Raw genomic sequence first — 3258 nt, 5'->3', positions numbered from 1 at the left:
AAAACCAAAAAAGCATTGATAGAAAACGTAATTTTTAGATACTGTTTCTGCTTTACACTGCTATTGTTTTCATAACAATAGTTTACAAACAAAAAGTCAAAATAGTTTGTTGGAGTGAGCTACTGAGATTGAATGTTTCGACGGTTGAAACGTACCTGAAATAAACTGACTGTTGTTTAATACATACTTTTTTTACAATTGAAATAAGAAAAGTAACACTATTTAAACAGATAACTGCACAAAAGCTGTGTTCTCAATGCCCTGCGATGATGTACGCTTAAATTTTAGATCTGGCTTCTCTGAATATCATTTTTTTTTAAATTTTGATATAACAGGTTCATAGATTAAAACAAACGATTATTTTTCATTCAAATGACTTTTATTATTACATTTCACTCTAATTGATATTGTTATTTAATTAAAACTACATTTGTTTGGGTATGAGATAAAAACCCTGTTACACATGTACATGTATATATTAATTTCAAAAAAGCAACTAAATGATAAACACAGAGAAACTAAATGGCAAAGTGCTGACATTTATTTACCTTTTAAACCATTAGGTTTATTTTTTATCTTCATTTGACTCAGTTACACATGTTCATATTGTGGATACATGTATTTGGTCAATTTCATCATACATGCCATAATACAACAGTTTCATGTGGTTAGTTTTCATTAGTAAAAACAATTGTATCTAAATATTATCAGAACAAACTCGATGTTATAAAAATCAACAGATGAGTTGTCACTCTTAAAATTTTTGTAAACATTGAGACCATCGGCATTATAAATAGTTATATATAGATTTAACCAGTTTTAACAGCATCTGCGATCATGACAGCTCCAGCACTGAGTGATGATAACATTGCTATGATACACAAGGCAAATGCGAAGGAGAAATCGTACTCTAGCTCTTCTCCATCGGAATTGAAGTCATCATCTATTTTTCTTGCGAAGTCAGCAATTGAGACCAAAATAAAAAATGCTGTTGAAAGAAGTAACAAATGATAATAAAATCTGTTTTTGTCGGTGGTTTGAAAAATTTCAAGTGATTTTATTTAAAATGAGCGTGCAATTATCAATTATGATTTAGAAATGCAAAAATAAAATATTACGCTATTCAAACTTGTTTGCTCCATAAGGTATTAAATTAATCTAAATGTTGAAACGTGATATAAAAAAAATGCAGATATTTTCTTTCACTTCCTCTTATACATTTTAATTCATAATGTACAGTTATGTAAAAGTTGTTACATTACTTAGTTTAAACGATATCACATTTTTCAAGACAAGTATTAATAACATAATCAACATAAATCTTACCTCCAACAAAAGTGCTTCCTATTGCCACAAACAGAATGTTCTTCTTGTCTTTCATGACAAAAATTTTCAAAATTATCAGAACAAGAGCAAATAAAAGTGAAATGAATCCTACTATAGCTGTTGCTCTCACAGGTTCTAAAAAATCTGTCCAATTTAAAAAAAAATATTGTATTATCATTATTGTAAAATGTTAATAATAATATAACATAATAATGAATATAAAAAATGAAATTTCAAAACGAATTACAATAAAAAAAAGTAGCAATTTTAAATCACTGAAATTTGATTTATTTTACCTCTTACATCCTTATGCTCAAGGCACCAATTTCTTTTACGAACTTTTGCGCACAGTTTCCATAAACCAATTTGTAATTTAACTCCTCGTACATATGTCGTTATCCAATTAGGTGAAGCTAAACCAACGAGTTGAAAAATCAAAGCGCAGACAGTCAGCAATAAACCAGAGAGTAAAAATTTCGAAGCCTCCATTTCTAGATTTATCACTACTGAAATTGAAAAACAAGAACAAGCAATCTGCTTATTATTTTGGATATTACAAAAACACGAAAAGGGATAACAATTTCCCAGAGTTCCTCTTTTGTTGCTAATGATTTGATAACTGAACCTTTAACAGAAGAAAGTATTGGCCAATTTTTTTGGCTACAAATACTTAAAGTTACTGTAATGAAATATAAAAAAAGATACGTATTGCAGTCTTACCTGTTATTGCATTAATTTATGTTCACAGATTAATCTCGATGTGTTGTCAACAGTATATTTGAAATATTTTGAATTCATTAAAACGATTACGTGTAATTATAAATGTTGATGAGGTAATAGTTCACAATTACATGCGCACTAAGTCAGGTTCAGAAAATCAACACGCCTATTCTTAATGATATGCGCAATTCAAAGAGATTGAGTCATTTGAGTGAACATTTTTCAAATTGGCCTTAGAATCATATTTATTGGCTCTATTTTTTTCTAGATATTATAAATAAAATCAAAGCAATAAAAAATGTTATATTTTGTTGTAAATAATAGAAAACCTGATATTTAATGTAATACAAGATGCATGCGTTTCATTTATAAGGCATTGGTACAATAAAGCTCCAAACATAGTCGATATATATTTTCTATTTCTGCATCTCCTAATATGCATACTTATATTAATATTAAGAAAAACCGTAATTATTTATGTGTAAAATTGTATATTAAATTACATTCAATTTTAAAAGCAAAGTTTATTTGTTAATTCTTGTTTTGCATTATCATATTCAAAGCAAATATCATAACCTTATGAACCATAAATCTGTGTGATTTTCAAAATATAAAAATTTGGTTTGGATGTAGGATTTTCAATTCAGGTCATTTTTTTTTATCTAATACATCGGTAATCCTAAAATATTGCCCTTTGCAAGGAAGTTGACACTTTCCAACAAAGATATTTCATATATGAAGTTAAACCACTTGCGGTGCTTCAAAACAGAGCCGTACAATAATTATGTTTGAAGTTCATTTCCTTTCTCTAATCTTCTATTAAATCACAGATAAAAATTACAAATGTATTTGGAGATTGTTACAGTTAATTGATGACTTCAAATTAAAACGGAAAACTGGATTAACGCTAGGCAAATGTACACTTTGTACTCCAAAATGCTCTATAAAATGGACCTAATGGCCTTTGATAAGGGAAAGTAATTAGTATGATTGATTTTAAACATGAGGTCAATGTATGTCAATGTATTATTAAGCGTCGAGCGGAGAACGGTTACCGAACGCTTGTACAATTGTATCAGTTAAAGTGAGATCCACAGCACCAAAATGGTAATGTTATTCTTTATGTGACTGAGAGAATATTGGTTCATTTTGCTTTAACTGGATGGGGATGTCGTGTCAGAAAAAAAAAACAGTCACAAGTACATGTACAAT

General features: G+C 28.7%; 1 protein-coding gene across 1 annotated transcript; it reads right to left on the bottom strand.

The window, feature by feature from the left end:
* Positions 1–444: 444 nt before the first annotated feature.
* LOC128162976 (uncharacterized) lies at positions 445–1910 on the bottom strand. Its single transcript, XM_052826427.1, has 3 exons — positions 1623–1910; positions 1327–1470; positions 445–988 (listed from the first exon to the last, which is right to left on the bottom strand). The coding sequence occupies exons 1-3, from the start codon at positions 1813–1815 to the stop codon at positions 810–812; spliced, it is 516 nt and encodes a 171-aa protein (XP_052682387.1). The 5' UTR covers positions 1816–1910; the 3' UTR covers positions 445–809.
* Positions 1911–3258: the final 1348 nt, after the last annotated feature.

This window comes from Crassostrea angulata, chromosome 9 (genome assembly GCF_025612915.1).
Source record: "Crassostrea angulata isolate pt1a10 chromosome 9, ASM2561291v2, whole genome shotgun sequence".
NCBI lineage: Eukaryota > Metazoa > Mollusca > Bivalvia > Ostreida > Ostreidae > Magallana > Magallana angulata.
Note: the sequence above shows the minus strand (reverse complement) of the source record. Positions and strands in the feature narration are given on the sequence as shown.

What these genes read in the sequence shown, in the direction of transcription:
- LOC128162976 (XM_052826427.1), bottom strand. Translation starts at nt 1,815, where the DNA reads ATGGAGGCTTCGAAATTTTTACTCTCTGGTTTATTGCTGACTGTCTGC. An exon ending in TGAGCATAAGGATGTAAGAG is followed by an intron (nt 1,471 to 1,622) that starts GTAAAATAAATC and finishes TAAATTGGACAG; the next exon opens with ATTTTTTAGAACCTGTGAGA. An exon ending in AGGAAGCACTTTTGTTGGAG is followed by an intron (nt 989 to 1,326) that starts GTAAGATTTATG and finishes TTCTTTCAACAG; the next exon opens with CATTTTTTATTTTGGTCTCA.